Genomic DNA, 27,705 nt, shown 5'->3' on the forward strand with positions numbered 1-27,705 from the left:
TCACTCATCCCACTCCTCAACACTAATATCATTCAAACTAGCATCACTATCATATCGATCAACTGTATCAATATGAAAATGATATTTCCCACTGTCAAATGTTGAAGGATCTTTATCTATCTCATCATCTTCATCCATAAGCATCACTCTTATGGACTTGCTTTTGACTTTCCTCTTACCTGTACATATGAACAATGAATTAAAATTATAAAATTTAGTTATAATGAATTAAACACTCCATGATTTACTTTCCATACTTACTTGAGGCTTCACCATCTTTTCTCTTTTTTGAAGCTAACGAGGAAAGAAGAACATCATCGTCAAGAATAGGATCATCATCAATAATAGGATCTTGAATTCTAGAATAATGGACAGTAGGCTTTTGAGTCCTAACATGAATATTCCCTCGCTCTTGAGTCCTAGGATCAACAATAGGCTCCACAGAAATAGGCACTCGAGCATGTAGATCAGTTTCATAAGGTTCAGTGGGCATATTTCTGATTACATCAACATCATATAATTCTTGAGAACTAAGCCCAGTAAGATCAGTTGGTAGAATTGGTTCTTAAACCTCAGCTATCCATTCATCATTAGACTCAATTTCATTCACCAATATTGGATCAATCTTTGACCTCCTTCTAATACTTCCCTCTCTTAGCGCCGTATTATACTTCACATATACTAGAGCATTGAGCTTTGGGTTAATTACAGTTTAGTACCCTGTGGTTACACCCTTAAGACATGTTAGTCCCTATCTTTTCAATTTTAACAATCACATACCCCGGTCTTTTAAATTGGTTACAATGTGGTCCGCCGTTAGGGTTTCTGTCAGATCTCTCTGTTAGTTGCCTACGTGGCATTGTGGGTCCCACATTTTTCAAAATTTTTAATTTTAAATTGATTAAAATATGAATAAAATATTTAAAAATTAAAAATTAAAAATTCTCAAAAATTCTCTCTCTCTCTCTCTCTCTCTCTCTCTCTCTCTCTCTCTCTCTCTCTCTGTCTCTGTGCAACGAACCTAGAACCCAGAACCCAGAACCCAGCTCTCTCTCTTCTCTCTGCTCTCTACCCCATGACGCCACCACCTGCAAACTATACCACACCCCAGCCTGTTGTGAAGACAGTTGAACATGGAACAATCAAAGACAAGGTGACAAGAGTCTGCCTTATCTTCCACATAGCTTGAAATTAATAATCACATATGCAGTATTTTGAATTCTAAAAACGAGCATTGTGAAAGAAGAAAAAAAAAAAGAAAAAAGAAAGAGTTGTTTTTGGAGCTACAAATGATATTTTGGGCTTTGAGTGAAAGTTGGGATCTGACCCAAAAAATAAACATCGAAGTTGGGCTTTTATAAGAAATAGCTATATGCATTAGAAAGGATAAGCCAGAGCTCGACCCCATCGTCTTCATCCACACACAAACTCATCACTCTTACTAGTCACGCAGTGTTGACAAAACTGGCGCAAACACTGGCAATGCCTCTGGCACCCTCACTCTCTGTAATTTGCAATGGAAGAAACCCTAACCCCCTCTCCAACAGTCTCTCCTTCCCACTCAAAAACCCCAATAAGGTAAATTTCACTTCAAACCCACATTTTAAAATCTGGGATGAGTGGGGAAGAAGAAATCGGAGAGGGGGGGAGGGGGAAGAGAATAAATCTGGGTGGGGGAAGAAATCTAGGTTGGGGGGAAGAAATCGGGTCTGGGTTTCTGGGTTCATGGGGATCTGGTTGCAGGCTGGGGTGTGGTATAGTTTGCAGGTGGTGGTGTCATGGGGTAGAGAGCATAGGGAAGAGAGAGAGCTGGGTTCTGGGTTCGTTGCAGAGAGAGAACGCAGAGAGAGAGAGAGAGAGAGAGAGAGAATTTTTGAGAAATTTTTTAAATTCTTTTGGTTTTTAATATTTATTCGTATTTTAATAAAATTAAAATTAAAAAATTTGAAAAATGTGGGACCCACAGTGCCACGTAGGCAACTAACAGAGAGATTTGACAGAAACCATAATGGCGTAACCACATTATAACAAATTTAAAAGACTGGGATATGTGATTGTTAAAATTGAAAAGATATGGACTAACATGTCTTAAGGGTGTAACCACAGGGTACTAAACTGTAATTAACCCTTGAGCTTTTGATGTCAAGTCTATTTCTTTTCTTTGTATTAATCTAAAATGAATATAAAAATACAAAATTAGATTTAGAAGCATCAAAATTTGAACCGATGAACTTTACCTGCTCAAATGTGCTCCAATTCCTCTCACACCCAGATGCACTATAAGTAAGGCTAAGGACCTGAATAGCAAACTTCGTCAACTCAGGTGGGTCCCTTCCAAAACGCTTCCACCAATTTGTTAAAAAAAATAAAACAAATCCATCTAATTAAGTTTAACATTTATTTCAAGTGTTCATTATACTTGAATGAAAATGAAAAAGTAAAAATTATAACCTGGAGTTCGTAGTTTCCTTGAATTCACAGCAAGACGACCTCCAAACTCTCCTTTTGCCTCATCATACAAGTCCAACTGGATATCAGCAGCCATACGATCCTCAAAAGACAACATCCTAGTCATGCAATCTTCCAATCCCTTCCTCACTTCATCAGCATTAGAAAAGGTTTCTTCATAACGCAATTGAGGGTTCAAATAATAACCAGCAACATGTAAAGGTTGATGAAGTTGTAGGCCCCATCTTTCGTCTATTCTTCTCCAAATTGGTTTATACTTTCTTTCAACTTTTCCACAATTAAAAGCAATCTTCTCTTTTGCAACATCCATTAACTCATAAATAAATCCCATAGCGGGTCTCTCCTCTGAATCAACTTCTCTCAAAACAGATACTAATGGAATAACACTTTTGATGCAAAAAGCAACATGGGACCAAAAATTAACATCATATAGTATAGTTGAGCGAGCCCTAATACCTTCATTATGTTGGACAAATGGTCCATTGTGCCATTCTCTAGAAGAAAACATAGCCTGAAGAGGTTGCTTTTGCTTATATATGCTTTGAAGAGTAAGATAAGAAGTGGCAAACCGTCTGATTGCAGGGCGAATTATCTCTTTACTTTTCGTGAAAGATCTCATCAAAGCAAGAACCCATGTATGCCCATAAATAAACTTCACTACTTGCTTGGCTGGTCTAATTGTATCTTCAAAAAGTTTCATTTTGCTAATATCTTCTAACATCAAATCAATGCAGTGGGCAGCACATGGAGTCCACCATAACTTCTTCCTCTTCTCCATAAGTTTCACTCCAGCATTCTTATAATTGGAAGCATTATCTGTTATTACTTGAATCACATGCTCCTCCCCAACTTCTTTGACAACATCATCTAAATATTTGAATAGTAATGTTCCAGTTTTTATGGAATCAGATGCATCAATAGATTTCAAAAACCAAGTACCTGCAGGGCTATTCACAAGAAAGTTTATTAGCACTCTATTTTTACCATCAGTCCAACCATCAGACATAATAGTACATCCATACTCTGCCCAAGCTTTCTTATGTTCTTCCATCATCGTATTAATATCGCCAACGTCTTCCTTAAGGATCCAAGTCTTCAGCTCATGCATTGATGAGTTTGACCCAAATGATGCTTAAGTCTAGAAATTCCTCCGTTGCATCTTTGATCACAAAATGCGCATCTCAAGTATTTTTCCCCCTCTATTTCTTTTGCATACTTCCACGCAGGATCTTTTCTATTCATAGGTATAAAACAACACCATTAATAATTCTAAGATACAAGTATGATGCATGTACGTCAAATTTCTACTATATGACATAAACGAATAAGATAACTAATATATTTTGAAAAAGGGATATTTGTAGAAATGTCACATGAACTTATACATTAGTTTCAATTTGTCACCTTAAATTTTTTTTTAAAAGAAATGTCACCTGAATTTTTCAAAATCCATGATTTGTCACTTGACTTTAACATCATCCAATTTTCCATCTTTTTTTAAAAGGGTATTTTAGTCTTTTCATTTTCAAAGGTATTTTAAAAATGGAAAAAATTATTATTAAAAAAAGCTTAAATGTAAAAATGGATGGGGGTTAAAAGTAAAAAGCCCTGTTTTCCATTTTTAACATATTGGCAAATTTTAAAAACTGATAAGACAAAAATAAAAATAGAATAAAACATTAGAGAAAGGAAAAAAACTTGAAAAAAAGGATGGGGGTTGTCCGGGGAAGGAAGGACCTAGCAACGGAGATGTGGGAAGGATGGGCATGGCCTAAGGGGAGAGATGGAGACAAAGAAGTGGGGTGACCCCCGAATGGGCAGAGATTGGGGTGGAGATGGGTTGGAAAATCTAGATGAGCAACTAGGGATGGTGGGGCAGGGTTTGTTCTTGTGAGAGGACGAGATATATATATATATATATATATATATTAAGGGGTGAGATTGATCGGAGTTGGGTGGTGGGTTGTTGTTGGGGAGAAAGAAAAGAGAGAACAATGGCAGCTGGCGGTTGGGATTGGAGGATTGGAGGTGGTGTCTTTCAAATTTTTTTTTTTTTTTAAGTTTTAAGTTTTATTTTTCAAAATTATTTATTTATTTAGTTAACTCGTATTGATTTATTTATTTTAAATTGTATTCAAATAAAGTGGTGACGGTGGGTGTTGAAGATAAAGAGGGGGGAAGAGAGAAGTTTTTTTTCACAATTTTTCTTTTCATTTTTAATTATTTAAAAGATATATAATTTTTTTATAATGAATTTTCCATTTTAAACATACCCTTGAAAATGAAAAGACTAAAATACCCTTTAAAATAGATGGAAAATTGGATGAGGTTATAGTCAGGTGACAAATTCAGGTGACATTTCTCTTCAATTTTTTTTTTTAAGGTGACAAATTGAAACTAAGGTAAAAGTTTGGGTGACATTTCTACAAATATCACTTTTTAAAAAAATGAAAAAAAATTATACAAAACTTCAAATTACAGTTGCGAAGAATTAGAGAGAAAAATAAAATACTTACTTGTAGTCGAAAGATGAAGAGGATTCTTGAAATTGATGGAGATTATTTATAAGGGTAGAAATTAGGGTTGTACTATATATATATATATATATATATATATATATATATAATTCCGTGCAATAATATATTAATTTAGACCAAAAAAAAAAAAAGAGTAAGTAGCAAAGCTACAATCGGCTGGAGATAGAAAAGGCAAGAAGATATTAATTCTTCTTGCCTTAAGTTTATTACAATAAAGGGAAGGAAAAAAAAAACAGAAACTTGCGTTATTTTTTTTCTTCAAAACACTCCAAGTGAAACGACGTCGTTTCACTTTAAGTTTTTTAAAAACACTTCAATCGAAACGACGTCGTTTCATTACAATAAACCTAAAAAAAAATAACACGCGAGTCATCTTCCTCGCGAAGTCGTCTTCCTCGCAGAGCCGCAGCCAATTTGCAGAGTCTCAAAATTTCTTCCGGTTCAGAGTGTCTAGATATGTCACGCCATGGTCCACGTCGCTCCGCCTTGCAACTCCTCCTCACGCCTTCCCAGCGCTAAACGTGCAACCCGCGAAATAGCCGACCGCCTCGGGCGATTTCCTGCCGCCTCGCTCCGACGCGCGCGAAGGCATGCCTTTGAAAACACTGGTTTGAATGCTAAGAATATCACCGAGGCCATTGACGGCAGGTTTGGTAAAGCAAACAGACCCGCCCTGGCGCCCAGACCCGCCTAGACCCGCCCAGGCCGCCTAGATCCGCCTAGACCGCCTAGGGGCCGCCTAGATCGCCCCAGACCTCCCAGATCCCCCCAGATCAGCCCAGAACATTGGAAAGGTGCAAAGAAAAGCAAAAACAGAAAACCTACATACATGGAGTTCGAGTAACTGCATAGCCTAAAACCTTGGACATGTATGTGCTATTTTTCTATATTTAATATCCTAAATTGAGAAAGTATTAATGATAAACAAAGGGGCACAAAATCGTCAACATTTTGGTGTTGCTGACTGGTAATACTAATAAGATAAAAGCAGCAGAGTCACATCCTTCACGAAATCCTCAGCAAGTAAAGCCTACTGGCATGCCGTCGCACCAGCTGCAGCTTCCAAAATTCTCCTAGCTTCTGTAGCTAGTTCTGGTAAATCACTTGGGTTCTGCCAAAATTTTCAATGAGAAACACCACAACAACAGGAAACGTATAATTTATAAAGTTCCTTCAAATACAAATCTTTCCATATAGGTTCGCCTTTGTAGGAGAAGCTCCAGAAGCCAGCAACAATCTTATAATATCAGCATGCTCACCCCTCGCTGCATGATGAAGAGGCTGTGGAAGAAATGCCAATATATGAGTATAACGTTCACAAAACCGACAAGAAATAAGGCCAAACACCTTTGCGGTCCCTTGAAGCATGTTCTGCCAAGTCACAAACTTCTTTTAGGTTTCATTTGTGTAATTTTCTTTTTAGTCGTTTATATTAAAGCCTAAATTTACTTGTGGAAAAGAGAAGGCCTTTTTTTATTATCGCAATCTATTGAATAAGTTAAGAAAGAAATTCTATGTGATTTCAGGAATCTGAAAGGGCTGTAAGTAGAGAAGAGGGGCTTGCTCTTGCAGAAGATCTTGGATGTTTGTTTCTTGAATGTAGCACTAAAACTAGAGAAAATGTGGAGCAATGCTTCGAAGAGCTAGCATTAAAGGTACTTTCGAGAAAGTTTTGATAATTTCAGAACTGAGGTTCTTATGCAACTTCATCCCTACAAACTTGTTGATATAATTTTAGCTGAATACAGAATCGTAATGACAATTTTGGTTTAGTAATTATTTTTGCGGAGTGAGATTGACTGGCCTTTTTGGTAGATTTGTGGCATCATTGCTATAAGAATTTGCCTTTGACTCAAATAATTTCTCTTGAAAAAACAAATTACAATTATGCTCTGCCTGAGGTAACTATAAATCCATCCCGGCTTGGAATAACCAAACTTCTTAAATTGACTGCTCCTTCCCCATCTTTTGAAATTGATGCTTTCATTCTTTTGAGAAACCATATCTGGAAGCTTTCTTTCATTTTTGTCGCAGACTCTCAATACATATATACACGAGGGAATTGTTTACCAAGCCTAAAAAAGATGCAAAATTTTTCATGTTCTTCCCTTCCAACAATGACAGACACATTAATCAATGGAACCCATCACAAAGCCTTTTTGAGTTCTTAGTGATCATTAAAAGGTTCCCAACCCTCAGCAGTATGGAAAACTGAAGATTATGACCCCACTTTCAACCTAACCCTCTTCGTCACGCAAAACCAATCGAAGATCAGGAATGTATCCACTTTCTTTAATCAAGGTTGACAGAGAATTTAAACTTGCATAAATTATGTCTGATTGAAGGTGTGATGTGTCTCCAGCAACGAAACAATGGACCTGGCTTTTAACAACAATCCAACTTACTCCGGGAGGCTTTTCTAAACCCTTTTCCCTGAGCCGTGTTCTTATCTGCCTGACCTCCATCCATAGACCTGCTGCAGCATATATATTAGATATCAGAACATAATTCCCTGCATTCATCGGTTCTAATTCAACAAGTTTTTCAAATATGGTTCTAGCTAACTTCGTGGCAGAATGAAGTCGACAAGCATTGAGCAAGGCTCTCCACACTGATGCATCTGCTTCAACAGGCATTGATTCAATAAACTCTCTACCTTCTTCTAAGCGGCCTGCACGACCAAGAAGGTCAACCACACAACCATAGTGAACAAGCTCAGGTGATATCTTGAAATCACGTACCATAGTGTGGAAAAGCTGCAATCCCATCTCTATCAAACCAGAATGTCTGCAAGCAGATAGAACAGCTACAAAAGTTGCCCCATTTGGTCGAAAACCATCTTCTAACATTTGTAAGAACGCATGAATAGCATCATGTCCGTGACCGTGCATGCTGTACCCAGTAATCAAGGCATTCCATGAGACAACATTCCTCTTTGGCAAAATTTTAAACATCTTTTCAGCATTTTGCATGCTACCACTTCTTGCATACATTGATATAAAAGCATTTGCAAGAGACAAATCAAAACCAAATGAGAATTGCCTCCGATTTGCATAAGCATGCAAGCATTGACCTAGAGGCAGAGAGGCAAGCTGGGTACATGATGATAGAATATTTATGATTGTCACAGAGTTGGGATTCACTTCTGAAACCATACGGTTAAAGAGTAACTGAGCTTTGCCGATTTCATTGTTTTTTATGTAACTTGCAATTAAAGCATTCCATGAGATCACATCCCTACTGGGACAGCCCTCAAATACAGTCCTAGCTGCTGCTTCATCACCACAATTCATGTACATATCTGTTAGTGCAGTGTTCAAGGATAGGTCAGCTTCAATACCATGTTTTATCACAAAACCATGAATTGCTCGCACTATATTTATACAAGTTTCATCTTCACAAGTAGCAAGGATAGATATTATTGTATGTGAGTTAGGTTTGGTGTCAGATTCTCGCATCACCCCAAATATTTTCCATGCTTCATCTTGCAATCCATTGCAGGCTAGTGCCCTGATCAGAGTGTTCCATGAGATAACATCTGAGTATTTCATCTCAGAAAAAGCCTTCTGAACAGATTCAACACAGTTAAATTCAGCATACATACTCAACAATGTATTTCCTAGAGAAGCATCCATTTTCATCCCACTCTTTCTTGCAAGAGCATGCAAACTTTTACCGTTCCTCAAGCCCTCAGCTAAATCTTCACATACCGACAACATTATAACAATAGTTCTCTCGTCTTCTCTGATTCCTTCTATTCGCATTTTAGAAAACAAGCTCAAAGCTTCCTCATAAAAGCCATATTCAATGCATGCAGATATCATGGAATTCCACAAAGCAACATCACGGCTGGAGACAAATTCAAATAATTTACGTGATAGCTCGAAAAATCCACACTCACTGTACATATTCAGCAATGCATTTACTATGAACAGATCATCACTGTAACTATTCTTAATAGCCATTTGATGAATTTGCCTACCTAATTCAATAGATCCAATTCCTGCACAGGCCTGAATAACAACCAACATTGAAACATAGTCAAACTTAAGCCCGTCCACAAGCATCTGTACAAAAAGCTTCAAGGTCATCAAGTACTCTCCAATTTCAACATACCCTGTAATTATTGCATTCCAACTGACAATGTTCCTCACAACCATCGAATCAAACGTAAGGCGTGTTGTTTTAATGTCGAATCTCAGATAAAACCCTATCAAAGCAGTACCCACATGAGCATCCAAATCAAAGAGACCATTCCTCAAGGCATAGCCATGTATCTCCTGTCCGGACCTCAACTCTGAAACCTCCCTACATGCTGAAAGCAATGCAACCACAGTACGCGAATTGGGTTTCAATCCCCCATTCTGCATCTGCATGAACAACGATATAGCCTCCTTGTAACAACAACACCTCACATACCCATGTATCAAAGCATTCCACATAACCAAATCTCTCTCCCTCATTTCATCAAACACCTCAACCGCATCATTGATAAGCCCGCCTTTGCAGTAAAAATCAACAAGGGCAGTCCCAATTCTAACATCTTTCATTAAACCCGTGTTCCGAATACTCGAATGTATTCCCTTGCCTCTCTCGATGGCACTCAGCATTGCACATGCCTTGAGAACCAGAGGCAGAGAGGTGTTATCGGGTGCCACTCCGAGAGATTCCATCTGGGTATATGTTGAGAGGATTGCATGGTCATTTTTGAGCTTGGCGTGGTGCTTTATGATCAAGTTCCAGTCTTTTGGTTTTGGGTCTTTGATTGGTAGATTTTGAAGGCTTAGACTGACAGGTATATCCATTAGTGGAGGCTTTCACATTTTGCGGGAATGTGAGGAAGATAGAAGATAGACCAACATCAAAGGGGTTCTTTCCTTATCCTATATATTTTGTTGGTTTATTAGCGGCGGTTCAGTGGTTTGTCTCTTCTTTCTTTTCTCAGGCCTTCATCAGGGATGGTATAAGCAATGCTATGTTCGTGTTATCTTTTCTTTTTTATACTTGAAGGAATGCTTGAATTTGTAGAAAATGAGAGGCTCAAAGATTGTATCCATTTATCATCGTCTTTGAGAAGCTCAAAGAACTTGTAGCTCTAGTGGTTAAAAGTAATGTATTTACTTATACACTAGCCTCGAACCCGAGTTAAAATCCTCATTCACGCCCTGAGTTCAAATACCAAAGAGTCTAAATGATACAAAATGAGCAAGTGTGACCTACTCCCAATTTCATTGCTTGAATTACCATATAATTATACAGCTTTCTAGCCAACTCCAATTTCAATTTCCAGCAAAACACATGGTTTTTATATCATAGATCCAGAACTTTTCTGCTGGCTCTCAGTCTCACGCAAGTCCATGTGAGCAGTAACTATTAACTGTAACCATATGAAAAATAAATAGAATTTTGTTTCAACTGTGATACTAATAACCCAACAATCCTCAGGTTAGTCAAAAAGCGAAAACCATGGTTTACAGGATATTGCATCGCCCCACCCAAAGAACATTGGAAAGGTGCAAAGAAAAGCAAAAACAGAAAACCTGCATACATGGAGTTTGAGAAACTGCATAGCCAAAAACCTTGCACAAGTATGTGCTATTTTTCTATATTTAATATCCTAAATTCTGAAAGTATTAATGATAAACAAAGGGGGACAAAATCGTCAACATTTTTGTCATTTTGGTGTTGCTGACTGGTAATACTAATAAGATAAAAGCAGCAGAGTCACATCCTTCACGAAATCCTCAGCAAGTAAAGCCTACTGGCATGCCGTCGCACCAGCTGCAGCTTCCAAAATTCTCCTAGCTTCTGTAGCTAGTTCTGGTAAATCACTTGGGATCTGCCAAAATTTTCAATGAGAAACACCACAACAACAGGAAACGTATAATTTATAAAGTTCCTTCAAATACAAACCTTTCCATATAGGTTCGCCTTTGTAGGAGAAGCTCCAGAAGCCAGCAACAATCTTATAATATCAGCATGCTCACCCCTCGCTGCATGATGAAGAGGCTGTGGAAGAAATGCCAATATATGAGTATAACGTTCACAAAACCGACAAGAAATAAGGCTAGAGTACAACTGCTTTTAATATGCAGTTCATCGGGAAAACTAAAGAAAAATTCACAATTGGAACTCCCATGTAAAACAAAAGGATATGATTTGGTTAATACTCACAGTATCGCCTTCGGCATCAACTGTTTCTAGCATTCTCTTTACACGGGCAGCGTCATTAGCACCGTTAATCAAAAGTTGAACTATTTCAGTGTAGCCTGCAATAGTCATTTGAGGAAAAGTCAAACAAATTGAATTGAAATATGAATTCAGACATCACAATGGCAACAAGTGCTTACCCCCAGCACAAGCATCATGCAAAGGAATTGCTCCATCTTCATCCGTAGCCTCCAAGTTTGCACCTCTCTCCAACAGTAACTAAATTGAAAAAATTATTATCAGCTCAAAGTACTACTTGCAACAAATAAATAAAGAACAAAGAATTGATAAAAAAAAACCTGGACACAAGAAAGATTGCCATAGAGACATGCAAGATGGAGAGCTGTGTCCCCATCTTCCACTGGTTCATCAATGCTGCCTCCTTCTAAGTTATCTATATACAATCAGAATGAAGGGCAAGCATAAGCAGAAATAAAGATTATATGACCCAAAAACCAAAATAGGGCAATTAAACACTCCATGGGAAAAAAATTTAAAAATTTTAAAAAAACTTCATGAGGTTCCATGAATATATTATTTCCCAAAGCATTTGAATACAGTACAATCAAATAACTAAGAGGGGCAAGTATGAAAACACATATTAATGAAAGTTTCCAGCTTTCTTACACTAACCACCGAAATACAAACATAATTAACCAATCTGTGACAAGATTTCAGCAGAATTCTTTGTTTAAGTCTTTTGGGTCCATAAGTCTAACAAAATTTAGCTAAATGGCCATACCAAATCATAATCGCAATAAACCCATTGAGAAATCAAGCTCAAAAATCTAGTTAAGAAAAGTGGGTATGAAAATTGAGAGGCGAAGGGATACCAAGAGCGAGGCGAAGGGCGTCAAGGTCGCCTTGCTGAGAAGCGTCAGCGATGGCGCGAAGGTGAGGAGGGGTGTGAGAGTCGAGGTCCTCCAAGCCCTCTTCTTCGAACAGAGCGTTTTCGTCTTCGTTGTCATCTTCCTCCATACCATTCCGCCTCCCTGGAACCGCCATTCTCTTCCGAACGTTTGTGGGTTTTTGGTCCGCAGATTCGTGTGTTCTAATTTTCGAAACTAGGGGTTAAGAGGCCAAAAGGGTACTCCGGGATTTGTATGTGTTTTGATAAATTACAGTTTTGGGCCTTTGGGAACCACACTGGAGTGTTGCAATTAGGATACTGATCACATTTTTAGTCTTCAAATAATGTGACTAATCACATGTTAGTATTTTCAAATTTTTTTTCATTTCCTGATAGAATGTATAACATTTTAACTGTTGGAAATTAGGAGTGGACATCTGAAATGGTGAATTGGTGAACCAAATCGAAACATACTAAAGAAAGAAAAAATTTGTTGACCAAAAAAGTCAAATTAAAATCGAACAAACCAGTTTATGAATTTTTATTTTAACATAAGCTATATTATAGAGAAATCGAACCTAGAACCTTAATGATAAATATTTTTAACCACTTATTTACACGTCACTTGCAACTGATTTTTTATTTTAAACTTTGCAAAGCCGCGGTCTAAGCTTATCGGTTAGGCTGGGCTTAACTTATTGGGTCCGGCCCATATTTACAGATTTAAAACCACATAATTCCAAATTACAAGATAGTCCAAGATCATATGCAATTATACAAATCTCAAACAGAAACAATTTATCCCATATTTCCCGCTGATGATGAAGATTTGGTGCACTCATCTTTTCCATAGTGTACGGATTAGGGGTGGGTAGTAGCACCAATAATTTAAAGCCCTTGCTCAAACAAAAGCTAGTGACAACTTTAAATATGAGCCTCTTGTGAGGCTTGAAATTTTAGAGTTTTGGGGTTCCTTGTTTAAGGCAGCGTATAAACCATGCACAGTTGCCAAATTGCCAATGGCCCCCATCTCTCTCTCTCTCTCTCTCTCTCTATATATATATATATATATATAATGCAAATGGATCGATGGATATGCATCTCACGCAACCTTTTCAGCACCCACCATGAGCACATAGCCAACAATACAAGAAAAATTAAGATCAACCTTTGTGACTAATTTTACAACAAACGAGCACATGTTTATGAATGGTTACGTCTAAGTAGCTCGATAGATAACCGATGAGAAATTTTATTTTTATCTTGAAAATGTGATGTATAGATATGATACAAATAGTTTTATCATTATGATTTTAAACAGTATAATTAATATTTGCCGTTACATCCTAAGAAAGCATGAGTCAGTACACGTTCGTATACTTTGCATCATTGTAGATATAGTTTTGATTGGACAAAATAACATAACGGAATAAGAGAGCGTGTGGTGTATCACTTTCCCCATATAAATGCAAAAGTGGATCCATAAAAGAAGGGCAGTTAGCTTGGAGCTACTAGCTTTGCTTGCCATCCGTTTAAACTTTTTTGGTCAGTTATGTATGAAAAAGATAGACAGAGACAAAGCTTTTTAGCTTTCTTGCAAACCAAACAAGGGAACCTAATCCCCTACTTTCGGTTGAGGTTTTGGTGGTTCTGGCAAAGTCATTTCAATTGACAATCCCCTACCCTCCTTTGCTCTCATTCTCAATTCTAACTCTCCTCAGATATATGCTCTTTTCAGACTCTAAAAGGACTGGCCGAAAAATATGCCACCATATATAGACAGTAGCATACATGGCCCCAAAAACACAATTTGACAACAAAAAATTAATACACAAGTCAGTTCAGTAACCAAAGAATTCATCAATTTCAACTATATGATTAAAGTTTGGACATGTATAAAAGAATCAACAATGGAGATTGAATGAGTAACAATGGTGTTAACAATTAATTGGGTCACATTGATGTTGGGGGTTGCTGCTATAGCTAGCTGTGTTTTTAGTAATGGCAACCCACCAAAGGAGAGGTAGAGAAGACAATGACTTGTTCCTTCTTGGGGCCAAAGGGAAACTTGGTTTCGAGGCATTCTTCTTCTGGTGCAGGAAGATTAAGATCCAACTGCAAAATACTTCTTGGTCTCTTTGATCCTGATTGTGGCTGCGGAGAACTCATAGCTGCTGCTGTTGCTGTTGTTGTTGTGTTCATAAATGTTCTGTGCCTCCTCATATGACCCCCTAGAGCTTGACCAGATGTGAACTCAGCACCACAAACTGAACACTCATGAACCTTATTGGCTTTGCTGTTAATAACAGGAGTAGCAGCACTGCTCGATGCCCTGTAATCCCGATTCGATATTTGTAACGAAAGGGTGGTGCTTGTGTTGTTAAACCGATCATACTCCTCCGCTTCTTCCACGAACGACAAGGCTTTCTTGTTGTCCTGTGTGATGTTCATGTTAGCCTTGTTGGGTTTCTTGTGACTGGCTCTGTGTCCACCGAGAGCTTGGAACGACGAGAAGCACCGGTCACATGTCTTGCACTGGTAAACATATAACCCAGCTGAAGCTGAAGCCTTATTGTTGTGAACCAATATGGGGTGTTGGGTTTTGGGGGTTGAATTTCCTTGAGCCAAAAGAATCAAACAGTTTGCCATGTCCTCCTCTTCTTCTGTACTGATCTCTGTGAATTGATCAGCTGAGGTGGCTGGTGAGGTTTCTGTGGGACCAACAAGGACTTGATGTTGATGATCATGACCTGCACTAGATGAGCTTGAAGCTGTTGCTGTTGAGGCATGAGCAAGCGGAGAAGCCAGCCTCTGCCGTTTGGTGCGTTTGCCTTTGATGATCATCATCTGGCTCTGATCCTTATAACCCATCACAGCTTCTTCATGATCTTGATGATCTGCACCATCCATCATCATCATCATCATCATCTTGATCAACCCACCACACCAGGAACCAGAGCAGTACCAACAAAACGCTTGAGACCAGAGAGAAAAAGCAGAGAGAGAGAGAGAGAGAGAGAGAGATGGGCTGTGGATTGAATTGAAGAAGCAACGTTAAGAAAGTGGGTTTGTAATTATAGTGGTGAAGAGCGAGTTTTAAGTAGTGCTGAGTCTAAAAAAAAAAGCCGCCCAGGTGATGAATAGTATAGTAACCGTGAGTTTTTGCCTAATTGCCAAGCTTGGCGTTTTCGATTTCCAACCTTGGAAGTTATATATAGAAATACAGAATAGGAAAATATATGTTTGAATATCTTTCTGTGGGGCATTTATACAAACACATTACAGGTGTGTATTGGGGGAGAGAGAGATGCAATGTAAGTGTGAGGAAGCGAGGCAACGAGTGAGATTCGGTTGGCTTTGAAGCAAACCCATTACTTTTTTCCAACGATTCCTTTCTGTAGAGGAAGAAAATTGGTTTGCAAGCCTGTGAGTGCCGCAGAATTTGTGCATCTCCGCCCACCTTTTTTTGTTTTTTTTTTCCTATTTCTTACTAATTTACTTTTCTTGCTCTCTACATGTCTGTTAATTATCATTAGTTTGAACTATTTTTGGGTTCTTTAACAGTGCCGTTTAATTAATCGACAACACTGTCTGTACGATATTTATCAATCACATTGCTTACTACATTAGAGGTGAGAGATACGTGACGGTAATCACGATCAGCAATCTAGCATTAGTAGCTCTTAACTAATTAACTAATTTAATAAGCCATCACGCAAATGTTTGAAAATTGTTGGTGGAGGAGATCTTTTGTGACTTGTGAGGAGGGGATTTTCATAATCTTTTTAACTATTAATAGACTGCAAATTCATTAGTGACTTGATCAAACTAATTAAGCAGTTCATGTGCAGTTGACCCACCCACTTCATATTATACGCTAATCACTTCTTGGATGGACAATAACCCCAAAATCACGCCGCCCTATGTCTATGTTATGATCCAATTATTTGGATTGACATTTTATGCTCCCTCCAATCATTAGGGCTGTTCCATTAGATAAAAAGAAGAAGTAATCAAATAAAAATTTAAGGGCTGGTAAAAAGCACACAATGATAACACTTTTCTTAGTTGAACTTAGCTGCAAAATCACATGAATGCTTACGATTTTCGAAGGCAATCAATGATATATATGTATAGTAGCGTTAACCAGTTATAATAAGTTAATACGACGCTAACAGCTCGTTTTCACTCATTTCACAATCCACGAAAAGTAGCCAAAACAGTAAAAAATACTTATAATGGCAATGGAATGAGGTGAGCAAATGGTTAGATTCTAAAAGTTGAAGTTATGTAAGATGAGCTAATTGATGACTTGTACATGATTATAAAAGTGAATTCAAACAGCCTCATGCTGCATGCATACTCTATCTCCAATGATTGCGTAATAACAATAACAGCAAGAGTACAAATTACCACCAAGCCAACATTATTGTAGAAAAACAAATGTTATATAATTCTTAGAAATGGAATGGAAAAGGGATACGTAATATGATCTGATTATTGATTAATAACAATTGTAAGCGGTTACGATTTACGTGTCATTTTGTTATTTGACGTGAATGAGAAAGAAAAGACATATTACAAAAACAAAGAAATATTGTTTGGACGGTGACTAAATTGAGGGTAGAGTAGTGTGAAGTAGAGGGTAGAGAGGAATAGGGTTTTGGACTTAGAGGGAGAGATTCTTGGCGTAAGGAATTATAGGGGAGAGAGAGAGAGAGAGGAGGAGAGGTTGTGAGGGGCACGTAAATGCCAAGGCCAGCATCAGCAGTAGTTAGTGACACAAAGTAAAGCATCAAATTCAATTATTTTATTTATTTTATGGATTTTGGTTGTTGACATAACATGGGGTTTGCTTCATTTAATTCTCTTTTGCAGTGTTCATATAATTCTGCTACTTCTCATCCACTCCTAAATCTCTAGAAAGATATTTAAAAGTTTTCCAAAATTCGTGTGTTCACTCCACTTCACATGTGCGTGCAGGTATTGCTTTGAATTATTAAACGTATAAAAACCATATTCTTCCTCATAACTTTTTCTTTTTAAGTCAATTTTTTTATATAAAAAAATACATAACTTGAAATCTTAAAACGATGACGAAATGCTAATGACAGCTTTAGCTGCAAGACATTGTCAAGACTCTCTCTCTCTCTCTCTCTCTCTCTCTCAAGATGTAAAGAGCACCGTTTTAGTTCCGTAAACAAATGAAAGAAACAGAATTCTTGCCTATCGAGCGTTGATTTATGCGAAGTATCTATACAATGTACTCAAAACTGTACAGTTTCTTTCGAGTATTATGATTTAGACGGTTTTAAATCCCAAAATATAAAAATATATACACAGAGATAATATATGTAATGCAAAAGTATCGGTATCGATAATAATTGTATGTATTCGAAGTTTACCCTTTAAATTATGCAAGCTGATGGTTAAAAAAATGCACCGTCGGTGCTAAAAAACACATTTTGATAGTTGACAAGGATGCAGCTAGGGGTCTATCAAAGCCTTAAAATTATTTGTCATTTTCTTATGATTTGAAGCATATAATTAATTCACATTAATTTAGAGACCTCGTTAAGGCACTTGCTTCCATAGAACTATGGTTGCCTTCTGTCTCTACTAAAGCTAGGCTATAGGTTTAGTTGGTCACACAGTCACAGACTCACATACCAACATGAAGCACGAGAAAAGGTCTTTGTTTTCTCCTATTTCTGACCCATATTATGATTTGGACATTATCAAAAATACAAAAAGAAAAACTTACGCACATATAACTCTCAGCTCTTATTTACATGGTAAGGAATGAAGTTTTATAATTTATAGTTTATGCACATAATAATGCCATTGCTGTTAGCAGTTGACCATGAAGATATGCCCCCCTGGCTGAATGATAGAAATCACTCAAATCACAGTTGGTCTTGGTCCCTCCGTGAAAAGTTGCCAAGCTGAACCATAATTCACAGATTTCTTTTTCTTTTTTCTTTTTTCTTTTTTTTTGGAATAAAGGAATTTTTATCAACCAGAGAAAGTAAAAGGCCAGAGCCCAAAACAAAGAACAACACAAAGGGCTCAAACTAAGATTACGAAGCCCAACAAAGAGGTAAACAAGAAAATAAACTGGTAAGGGCCAAAGCCCGAAAGAGCCCAATCAAAAACCTGGCTTTTCTTTTTTGTCTTTTTTTTTATACCAAAAATACATATATTTACGGGAAATATTCCAAAGGTCATGTTTTGCTACATCATTGCAGAGGAGTTGTGCAATTGCTGGCTAATAAACATGATTATGATGATGATTCACTGATCTTAGGGTTTCATCTCGACGCTAATCAAGACCGTACTTGAGGGGAGCCCCGTGAGATGACGTTGTAATTCACATATTTTACAATTGGTTTATTATCATAAAATGTCCCTGACGTTTGCGAAATTATCACATTGCATTCCTAATGTTTTTTTGTATCATTAATGGTCCCTAACGTTAATACATGTACTCTTAAATAGTCCTTCAGTCAAAAGAACCGTTAAATCTAGGGGTATAATCGTCAAATCAATCCAAAATTATATATATAAAAAATTATTCCCTTCTCTCTCTCCGTTTCTCTTTTTTTTTCTCCTCTCTTTCCTCCTCTTTTCTTCTTCTTTTCCTTCTCTGTTTCTTCTTTTCTCTCCCTTTTTTTTTCTTCTTTCCTTCTTTGTTCCTCATTTTTCTTCTTTCCTTCTTTCTCTTTTTTTTTCTTCCCTTCTCTCTCTCTGTTTCTCTTTTTTTTTCTCCTCTCTTTCCTCCTCTTTTCTTCTTCTTTTCCTTCGTTGTTTCTTCTTTTCTCTCCCTTTTTTCTTCTTCTTTCCTTCTTTGTTCCTCATTTTTCTTCTTTCCTTCATTCTCTTTTTTTTTTTTTTTTTTTTTCTCTTTTTTCTTCCTCTTTCCTTCTCTCGGGGTGGTGATTTGGGTGGCTAGAGTGCTGGGTTGGTGGGCTATGGAATGGGGCAGGGAGAGAGTTGCAGAGAAAGTACATAGAGGGGGTGGTTATGGAGGTCGAGGTGGTGGTTTGGGTGGCTAGAGTGGATGGGTTGGTGGGCTGTGGGAGGGGGCAGGGAGAGAGTTGCAGTTAGAGTGGTGGCTTTGGTGGTCGGGGTGGTGGTTTGGGTGGCTAGAGTGGTCGGGGTGGTGGTTTGGGTGGCTAGAGGAGACAAAAAGAGAGAGAGAGAGAGAGAGAGAGAGAGAGAGAGAGAGAGAAGGGAAGGAAAAAAGAAAGAAAGAAGAAGAGTGAGCAGGGCCAGGCGGAGAGAAAGAAGAAAGAAGAAAGAAAAGAAGAGAGAAGGGAAGAAATTTTTTATTATATAGTTTTGGATTGATTTGACGATTATACCCTTGAATTTAATGGTTTTTTTGACAGAGAGACTATTTAAGAGTACATGTATTAACGTTAGGGACCATTAATGATACAAAAAAATATTAGGGATGCAATGTGATAATTTCGCAAACGTCAGGGATATTTTGTGATAATAAGCCTTTACAATATGGTAGTAGTTAGTAGAATGTTGGTTTTCAACTTCCATATTGTGTTTTGTAGGTTTTTAAATAAGTGAAAATTTTAGTCCTGTGTGGGGGTGGGGCTATTTTTTATTGTCACCTCAGACCCCTAAAATCTCATTGCCGACGAAGATAGTGTGGTTAGTTTTGGTCACTGTCACTCCAACTCCGGTTACTTTACCTGGCAATAGTTATTGGTTACTGAGAGATTAGATGTATATGCAGGCGTGGGCTGCTACCATTTGAAAGCAAATACTTTATGACTATGAAAATGACTTGATGTTGCTGCCAGATAACGCTCATCAGCCTTCTGTGCAAGTTGAGTTGCGTTGATTCGAACTTGTAATAGCTACGTATTTGTTTTGTTTTTGTATGCAAAAGAGAATAGGCCCAAAATGGTGTTTCTTTCCTTTTGTTTGTGGTATTTTGCCGTTCGCATGATTTTAGCCTCCAAAAATGACTTCTTTGGATTGATCCCCATCAATAAATTTTGGAATTAAGTTGTTTTAGAAATGCAGCTCCAAATTTAGCCCTCCTTGCTTTTGGTACAAGACCAAGCCCTTCTTTAACAAGATCAAATTCCGTGACACTTTGGTAGTGTGTGCTTGTGAGAAACTCTCCTCTTTCTTGTAGTTTAAACTATCGCTTGTATTCAAAAAAGAAAATGAACATGCTTGAAACTTTTTAGTAGGAGGTAAGATCATGAATTGTAGTTAATATTATGATAGTGATGTCTATCTTTAAATTAGGAGTTATGCTAAGAGCGTCTCCAATAGAGTTGCTATACTCTAATTCTTAGCCATTTTGTCTAGAATGAGGGCAAAACGCAATTCCAGCAGACTTGCTATCTAGCTCTTTATTTTGGAAAACTCCCTATTGAGTTTGGTGGCTCTCTACATTTTGGAAAATACGTGCCTCCTTCCCTGGAAATAGAAACTCCTATTTTCCTACTAATCACAGTTTGAAATGTGTGATGAGATTCTTCTTTTTGTGTTTTTGATGAATTATTTTTGTATATGTGTCAAACTTTAATTTGCAAGAAGTAGAAATGTCTCATTTGGAGTAAAGAGGGAAGCAGTATCCTTTTTGTTTGTTTGTTATATTCTTTACTTTATTTAAAAGATTTTGAAAAGTAGGATAGCGATCCATTAAATGTAATTATTAAACCAATTGAGATATATAATTGTCACTAAGGAAGTAATTAACAACTCTAAAGACAGATTGAGGAAATAATCTAATGTCGGATTTGTATAGTAAATGGCGGGAAAACCTTAGTGCCCAAAAACAAAAGAAAACAAAAACAGTTGAACTGTAACGCTTTATCTGGTTTTTAACTTTATCATTGCAATCAAAAATTGACTGAAATTGACACATGGCTTGGTCCAAATTTTGGTCCCAATAATCCGCTGAAAAGGAAAGGGGTCCCACCACCGAGGCAAAGGGGTCCCACCACCAAGGCAAAGGGGTCCTGAAGCAAGATGGATTGGGTACAGCTGTGAAGTGCCATTCAGACGGGCCAGTGCCAGCCTTGTAGCTGAACGTGCATCGTGCTTCATGTACCCCACCTCCACGTACGTACTCACGTGCTACCCATCATACACTAGGATGATATATTTAATTCAATTTCTGTGTATTTGATGTATTGTACCTTATCTAATTATAATTACACTTATTTTTTGAAAATTACGTATTTTGGATAATTGTAAGTTTATTTATTTATTTTATTGTTTTGGGTTGATAAGCTTTAGCATTTGTCTCTAACAATCGAGAGGTCAATTTCTGGGCCCCACCACTATTTCTTTCTTCTGTCAATTTACTCCCACCGCTTCTATTTAAATAGTTAATTTTAGAGCCGCACAACCGGCGGTGGCTGTAGCTTAGTGATGAGAATTTCACGTTGTGGCCGTGAAGACCTGGGCTCGAATCCCAGCAGCCACATTTTTTGTTTTTTCGATGCGGTTGTTTATTTCTTTATATTTTTTCTATTTCACGCTGTTTTCTTTCGTAGGCCAAATTCTACCAGTATCAGACCTTAATTATATTTAATTTACTCTAGATAAAAACCTAATTTACATGAAATAACCACTCCCTTGTTCTTGGATGCTCCCATTGTGAATTAATTTTTATATCATCATGCTCCCTTATTCTCTCATTCGGATGTCTGCACATTATTATCGTGTGGATGTCATTGTAAATAATAAGGAAAGTATGAACGGATAATAAAAAATACATGGCGTTCGCATGATAATAACATCTGAACGTCTGCGTAAGAAAATTTCTGTATATATATATGAAATTTATGAAGGGACAAGAAACAGTGAAAATATGCTTTGAAAATTCTTCCTCCTCATAAAGTATACAATTTGTACAAGTACAATTGTCGTATCGGAAAAACATGTCTTCATGTTGGTTTACATGAGTGGATGTGGAACCTTATGCTTTACCAAACCACCACAAAATCGTGACTACTCATATTATAGCAGTGGACAAGCAAGGGACCATTTTTTTGGCTCAATGTTTTCAATTTATAGCATGTTTGTTTAATAAGAATGCGAGAAGCCATGAATTTGTGAATAGCACGTGAGCCGTTTTATATTAATCAGCCAGTATCGACGAGTTAATCACTTCCGTCAATGTTTGGACAATCATCCATATATAATTTCATTCTATTTGGGATGTAATTATTTATTTATTATCATAAGTTGCATCACATATTGACAAAGTCATAATCAACAAATATGTGAAACTAACGAAACAAAAATACATTAATTGCTTCATTCTTGCAGATCATAGTTTGATGAATATACACCAATTCATGAAAATATAATAAGGAAACAAAGTCTACTCCTTCTTAACTTTTAATATCCTCATCGTTTTCTCTCTAATCCGTTGCCGCACTTTGAAAAACTCTACCCGCACTCTAGTCCCATTTCTCTTTGCCAACAACCAACCACAAGGAAGCTAAGGGGGGGAGGTGGCCACTACCTCTCCTTCCCTCCACCCATCTTCCCCTTTCTCTCCTCATCTCCCATTCTTTTTCTCTCATCTTTTCCCTTCCTCTTATCCCCTCTTCTCCTTCCCTTCCCCTCCCCAGATAATCTAGATTTGTTTGGATCTAGGTCTGTTTGTCTGTTTGTTTTGTTTGATTGTTTTTGCAGTGTTCTAGGTGACTGGTGTTGTCTTTGTCTCGGCAGCAGCGACAGTAGTGATGCTAGATTGTGTCTCTCCTTGGGAGAGTTGTGATACCTGGTGGCAAATGTTTTATCTATGTTTTAACAGCGGTAGCAGCAACAACGTTGGTGGTAGTTGTTGGGATATGGTGCTCTTATTTACTCTGTGCCGATCAAAGAACTATGCTTGGTCATATGATGTTTTTTTTGTCAGGTTCTGAGTTGAAGTGTAGTGCTTCTCATGGGTCTTTTTAATGTTGTTTCTGTGTTCCTCCTCCGTGTTCTCCTGGTTTCTGCTATAGTATGCCTTGCAGTTTGTGTGGGTGTCAAGGGACTATGGTTTTACTCATAGAAGGCTTCTTTTGACAGTTGGGATATTTTGCGGTCCTCTCCTGTGGGTTTACTATTTGGAGTTTCTGCGGTCTTCTTATGTGGGTCTACTGTGTTGGTCTCTAGTTGCGGTTCTTGTCAAAGGTCTTTGTGTTAGTTTTCGTGTTTGATTTGTTCTTTTATTGTAATGGTCCAAAGTGACCTGAATTGGACTCTCCTATTAATCCATGACATGTGTGGTACTCTTTCTTCCCTTGGGGTTTGTCTTATGGGATTGTCCTATAAAGGTTTTAACGAGGCCACTGTATCATGTCGCTCTTAGTACGTCTTTAGTTTTATTAATGAATTCTCTTTCTCAAAAAAAAAAAAAAAAAAAAAGGAAAATATATATGAACATGTCAAATTAAGATTAGTAAGAAACTATCAATTTTTACTTCCGGGACGAAACAAAATACTTTTCTTGATTATAACCAGGATAAACAACATGAATCAAAGTAGAGTTGAAACAACGAAGATGGATTGTATGTCAATGTTCCATCTATGAACAACACTCATCTTCATCTTTAAGGTTTTGAGACAATTTGATGTGGCTACTTTTATTTATGTATTTATCAACATTGGATGTGGCTATTTTGGTAAGTTCCACATTGAATAATAGACAAAAATAAACAGAAAAAACAGTAATTTAAAAGAAAAATCCAGGTAATATTCGAGGGTATATCCCAAACGCCAAAACCATGGTTGAGTTGAGAAGGTTTTCCTTTTTAAGGAGATGGTTGATTGGTTGAAAGGATGACCCTAAGAACGACTCTACGGCTCATAACCTTTTCGTATAATTCTTATCAAAATATCAACGTCATTTTAGTTAAATTCCTACTAGAATTTGTCTCAAATTTTGCCTCTACCTCCTACCATAAGTCGGTCCATGCCCAAATAAGTAATAAATTTCAAACCTTCTTGGGAGTACTTGATGTATATAAAGACAAGAATTTCAAAGCTTTCATGTATATTTGCTTAGTAGATTCAAGAACATTCAACTTTATACTGAAGAAGCTATAGATAATAAACGTTCAGATAACTAAAAGATTTAGATTCAAGTGTGTTTTTACAAGGGAAAATAACTCGGAATTTAGCTAAAAGTCGGAAATGTAAAAGGAGAAATTTACAATTCCCTTGTTTGGTAACTTAAGCGCGGATTTATTAAATGACATGCGGAAAAAAATCGTGAAAATTGGGGCACCAAATTCCAAAGTTTAATTCTATGTAATTTTCAATTCATTTATTCAAATAGAGGGTAAGATACAACACACAAAGAGAAACTCTTTTAATAGGACAACATATGCAATGCAATCAGCAGTCACAACTAATGAGATAGCTTAAGTTATATAGTGTGTGTAGTATCTTAGGTGATTAAAAACTTATTATAACGAAATGTACTGCGCAATTTTCCTTGATGATTGAAAGCTGTGAGTCAAAATAAGCTCGCTAAGCCATTATTTACTCAACAAATAAACTATAATACGTATGGAGATATGCACTCCTTGTTTTCATAAATCAAGTTTATCTTATATCTTATGCTTCAATCACACGCATTCAAGTTTCGGATTGTGCAAAAAACATGCACAAACTATCACACAGAAATGAATAAAAAAAAAAATTGAATGGAATATTATAAACATCACGAACTGCATGCACGATATTTTAATTTCTTTTTTCAATAAAAATAAGAGATATTTAGTCATATATCCATTATGAACATTAATAATATAGATAAACTCTACCCGCACTCTAGTCCCATTTAAAAACATAAAGAACAACTTGGTCGTAATTGATGATATCTCTTCATTTCACAAAAATAGAAATATTATTTTTTTTAGGAAACAAAAAAAGATTGGCATTATGTGTCCACTAATTTGGCTTTGATGCTACCACAAAAGGTAACATTAAAAAATGGAAATGGCTCCTATCCTTTATCCATTAAAGTATTGATGTGATCTACCTATTAGGGCATATACATACATGCGTATCAACATGGCGGAGCCAAAATTCAATGTTGGAACGGCTGCGGAAATTTTATTATTTTCCTTATCATCTAATTTCTTAGAGGGAAAGAAATCTTGGGGAGGGGGTTGGAGCGGCCGAGGCCTCCTTCCGCCCCTGCATTCAGTTAATAATGGAATGGCATAAGTGGAAATTTCAAGAGATGACAAAACCCAGTAACATCCTCACGTTACGTGTCCCCTGTCTCTTATCTACACGTGTCACTACCACAAGCCTTCATCGGCGCCATGCTCCGCTGTCTGAACAGCAACGATACAGAAACGAGAGATTATTATGAGATACGTCGACGCCTCAACCAAAAAAACAAAAACAAAATTTCCAAATTATTTCGCTATTTCACAGGCTGTCCACCAATCACGTTCCACTTTCAAATTACCTTCGAACCGGCAACCGGCTACAGCCGGTTCAAAATCAGTCATCAACTTCTGTATATAACACCAGACACTATCACTATACTGAGCCAAGAGTGAAGTAGTTGTGAGTGACCATACGCAGCTTAATTCTGCAGCGAATCTCCACCGTCCGATCTTAATCATCTTCCGACGATGCCGATCCGGAACATTGCCGTTGGCCGACCCGAGGAGACGTACCACCCGGACGCCTTGAGGGCGGGTCTCGCCGAGTTCATCTCCACGCTGATCTTCGTCTTCGCCGGCGAGGGCTCCGGCATGGCCTTTGCCAAGCTCACCCACGGGGCCGAGACCACGCCAGCAGGCCTCATCGCCGCCGCTATAGCCCACGCATTCGGCCTCTTCGTCGCCGTCTCCATCGCTGCCAACATCTCCGGCGGACACGTCAACCCCGCCGTCACCTTCGGCGCCTTCGTCGGCGGTAATATCTCCCTCCTCCGCGGCATCCTCTACTGGATCGCCCAGCTCCTCGGGGCCACCGTCGCCTGCGGGCTCCTCAAGTTCGTCACCAACTACCAGGTAATTTTATCACTTTCTGGCCGTTTTTGAACTATAAGTTTCTCGTTAAGTTCGTTAATATATCATTTCATATTAAAAGTGTGACTAACGGATTTTGATTATGTGCTTCGCAGACTACCTCCGCATTTGCTCTCTCCTCAGGGGTTGGGGTATGGAACGCGTTCGTTTTCGAGATCGTGATGACGTTCGGGTTGGTGTACACAGTGTACGCCACAGCCATTGACCCGAAGAGAGGCAGCGTGGGAACAATCGCGCCGATCGCGATCGGTTTCATAGTTGGCGCGAACATTTTGGCTGGTGGGGCTTTCACTGGAGCATCCATGAACCCGGCCGTTTCATTCGGGCCGGCTTTGGTGAGCTGGAGCTGGCATAACCACTGGGTGTACTGGGTCGGGCCTTTGATCGGCGGTGGGCTTGCTGGGCTTATTTACGAGTTCGTCTTCATCGGCAACTCTAGCCACGAGCCCCTCCCGACCGCTGATTACTAATTAATTAAGCCTTAATTAAGCCCTAATTAAGATTCAATCAAAATATTTGCATGCATGATGGATCTTCACTTGTTTTTATGAGGGTTTTGTACCGTTGAATTCTTGTGCTTTATGTTATCAAGAAAGATCATGATCGTTCATCATGAGTTCGTTGCCACCGTTTGTATTTGTTTCGCGATTTGCATGCTCCGGTTGTATGATTAATTCAATTTATCTTTTATATATATATATATATATATAAATTCTGTAATTTATTTCTCGAAGATGCTCTTCTTCTTACTTCTTTATTCTGTTTTTAATTTGGACGTACGCGGCCACGCGTCATATGATCGAGAAAAGCAAATACTATAGGGTGCGGTTGGATTAAACAGTTCAATCGAGCATGTGCTTGATTTTGGTAGTTTTACCTTCCCCTTCAAGTGAAAACTACTGTCGTTGCATGTGATTGATTTTGCCCTGCCGACACCAACCATTCGCCAATAAATTATGCCACACTAAATATTTTGACTAATGAGGACATTCCTTTTTATAAACGTGGGATTCGAATTTAGAATTTCTTTCAACGTTTTAGTCGGCAACTACGTACGTTGCTGATACATATCAGCATCGCGTGCTGGATAATTTGATTAATTACTTACAATACCATCTAATGATTTGTTTAGTAGATTAATTTCCTCATCCATGAAGTTACTAATTAGGCTAGCTAATAAAAATACTCTGGTAGAGAGAACTATTTTGCATGTGACTTCTAGGAGCTTATATGACACAACACATAAATACAAACATTATTACGTAAACCATAAGCAATATTATTATTTCTGCATGCGTATTCAATCATGTGGTGTGGGTCTTGATAAAAGGGTTTTTGAAATTGATTGACTTCAATATTATTTTGGGTGGTTGGGTTTTCATGTGAAAGGCATGAGAGGGTGTGTGCTTCACGTTGAAAGACTGCTAGAAGAGCCCAGACGACCCATATGAAATGAATGGCATGGCCTACTTTCATTTCATAGAGATTCCTCCACCTCCTCCTCATCATCATCATCTCGTTCTCATTCATGAAAAAAAGAAAAAAGGAAAAAGATAAAAAGAAGATGAAGCAAACAGAGCACATGATAATTTTCTGGACCATT

At 37.8% G+C, this 27,705-nt stretch overlaps 4 protein-coding genes and 1 pseudogene across 6 annotated transcripts; 1 reads left to right on the top strand and 4 right to left on the bottom strand.

Annotated features, from left to right (window-relative positions):
• On the bottom strand, positions 1-3,577 carry LOC110765293 (uncharacterized; annotated as a pseudogene).
• A 2,242-nt stretch (positions 3,578-5,819) lies between these two features.
• Positions 5,820-12,312, bottom strand: LOC110765301 (Ankyrin repeat family protein). Of its 2 annotated transcripts, none has more exons than XM_088244332.1 (6): positions 12,050-12,312; positions 11,516-11,610; positions 11,357-11,435; positions 11,181-11,275; positions 10,920-11,015; positions 5,820-6,117 (listed from the first exon to the last, which is right to left on the bottom strand). In XM_088244332.1, the coding sequence occupies exons 1-6, from the start codon at positions 12,219-12,221 to the stop codon at positions 6,037-6,039; spliced, it is 618 nt and encodes a 205-aa protein (XP_088100458.1). In that variant the 5' UTR covers positions 12,222-12,312; the 3' UTR covers positions 5,820-6,036. The 2 variants fall into 2 exon arrangements, with proteins under 2 accessions (XP_088100458.1, XP_021824079.1); XM_021968387.2 differs by lacking the exon at positions 5,820-6,117 and adding an exon at positions 10,395-10,845 and having other exon boundaries at positions 12,050-12,306.
• On the bottom strand, positions 6,695-10,001 carry LOC110765299 (pentatricopeptide repeat-containing protein At5g27110-like). 2 transcript variants are annotated; one of them, XM_021968386.2, is made up of 2 exons: positions 7,748-10,001; positions 7,537-7,677 (listed from the first exon to the last, which is right to left on the bottom strand). In XM_021968386.2, the coding sequence occupies exons 1-2, from the start codon at positions 9,809-9,811 to the stop codon at positions 7,669-7,671; spliced, it is 2,073 nt and encodes a 690-aa protein (XP_021824078.2). In that variant the 5' UTR covers positions 9,812-10,001; the 3' UTR covers positions 7,537-7,668. The 2 variants fall into 2 exon arrangements, with proteins under 2 accessions (XP_021824077.2, XP_021824078.2); XM_021968385.2 differs by having other exon boundaries at positions 6,695-10,001.
• A 1,599-nt stretch (positions 12,313-13,911) lies between the features above and the next one.
• LOC110765292 (zinc finger protein ZAT5-like) lies at positions 13,912-15,440 on the bottom strand. Its single transcript, XM_021968379.2, has one exon. The coding sequence runs from the start codon at positions 14,992-14,994 to the stop codon at positions 14,062-14,064; it is 933 nt and encodes a 310-aa protein (XP_021824071.1). The 5' UTR covers positions 14,995-15,440; the 3' UTR covers positions 13,912-14,061.
• Positions 15,441-25,601: 10,161 nt separating this feature from the next.
• Positions 25,602-26,835, top strand: LOC110765295 (aquaporin TIP1-1). Its single transcript, XM_021968382.2, has 2 exons — positions 25,602-26,084; positions 26,198-26,835. The coding sequence occupies exons 1-2, from the start codon at positions 25,701-25,703 to the stop codon at positions 26,570-26,572; spliced, it is 759 nt and encodes a 252-aa protein (XP_021824074.1). The 5' UTR covers positions 25,602-25,700; the 3' UTR covers positions 26,573-26,835.
• Positions 26,836-27,705: the final 870 nt, after the last annotated feature.

The sequence above is a fragment of the Prunus avium genome, chromosome 7 (genome assembly GCF_965620075.1).
Source record: "Prunus avium chromosome 7, drPruAviu1.hap1.1, whole genome shotgun sequence".
Taxonomy (NCBI): domain Eukaryota; kingdom Viridiplantae; phylum Streptophyta; class Magnoliopsida; order Rosales; family Rosaceae; genus Prunus; species Prunus avium.